The sequence below is a fragment of the Propithecus coquereli genome, unplaced genomic scaffold (assembly GCF_000956105.1).
Source record: "Propithecus coquereli isolate 6110/MARCELLA unplaced genomic scaffold, Pcoq_1.0 Scaffold124, whole genome shotgun sequence".
Lineage (NCBI taxonomy): Eukaryota > Metazoa > Chordata > Mammalia > Primates > Indriidae > Propithecus > Propithecus coquereli.
In genome coordinates this window covers 2,891,610-2,892,620 of record NW_012136525.1, presented here as the reverse complement: position 1 = coordinate 2,892,620, position 1,011 = coordinate 2,891,610, and the positions used below count along the sequence as shown (strand labels likewise).

Sequence of the window (1,011 nt, the reverse complement as noted above, 5' to 3'; positions counted from 1 at the left end):
CTTGCTCAGGCTGGTCTCGACCTCCTGAGCTCAAACAATCCGCCCGCCTCGGCCTCCCAGAGTGCTAGGATTACAGGCGTGAGCCACCACGCCCGGCCTTCTTTTTCTCACTCTCATCTTACCTCTCTACCTTCTGGATCTGTTTCTCACTTCCCTGATAACAGCCTTCTTTTCCTCATTTCACCATCCTCATGATGTTTTAATCACAGAAGAAAATGTGGAAAGGTGTCTAGAATTTGGTGGGATCTTAAATCACCTGAAGTTACCTCTGTAGTATCCCAGATGGAACTATATTCACTTTGCTTTCTATCTCAAGAAACTGAATGTATTAAGAGGCAAGAACTACTGTCTATTTATTTACTGATATTAACTTCCCCAGGAGGATGACAGAAATTCCTAGCACATCCTAAGCTCCCAGACAAAAGGCTCTGAAAAAGGTTTGGAAACAAAAGGTTTCCGTTAGAGGAGGTAGGAGGATGAAGCAATCAGCAGGAGGCAGGGGAGCCACTGGCTACCTTTGTGCAAGACTGCATTGGCTGGCTTGTTTCCTGCCATTGACTCCTTGGACAGGTGCTGATGACTTTCCGCCAAACACTCCACCTCAGCAAAGCGGGTGTTCAGGGCCATGGAAGGGTGAGAGGGGTCCTCTGACATGTTCAGGTAAGCTGCCCGGCGCAGCTGTTCCTCAATCACCAGGGCTTGTTCCAAGAGCTGAATGAGGGATAAAGAGGAGACAAGAGTTGAACTGACACTCACTTTGCTCACTGCTGATGGGCCTCTCAGTTTGCCTCTCCCTCCAGGTAATGTGAACCTAAAAAGAACTTCATGGATGGCACCATTTCCCACACCGAGCAGTCCAATTTTCTTTTATTTTTTTGAGACAGAGTCTCACTCTGTTGCCTGGGCTAGAGTGCCATGGCATCAGCTTAGCTCACAGCAACCTCAAACTCCTGGGCTCAAGCAATCCTCCTGCCTCAGCCTCCCGAGTAGCTGGGACTACAGGCAGGCGCC

The 1,011-nt window shown here is 49.1% G+C and overlaps 1 protein-coding gene across 5 annotated transcripts in view; it reads right to left on the bottom strand.

The window, feature by feature from the left end:
• CHD4 (chromodomain helicase DNA binding protein 4) overlaps nt 1–1,011 on the bottom strand; it is a 35,532-nt gene that overhangs the window by 5,211 nt on the left and 29,310 nt on the right. For all 5 annotated transcript variants that reach the window (XM_012637853.1, XM_012637855.1, XM_012637857.1 and 2 more), the window contains one exon: nt 516–711. In XM_012637853.1, coding sequence (XP_012493307.1) covers nt 516–711 — 196 coding nt within the window. The remainder of the gene's footprint in view (nt 1–515; nt 712–1,011) is intronic.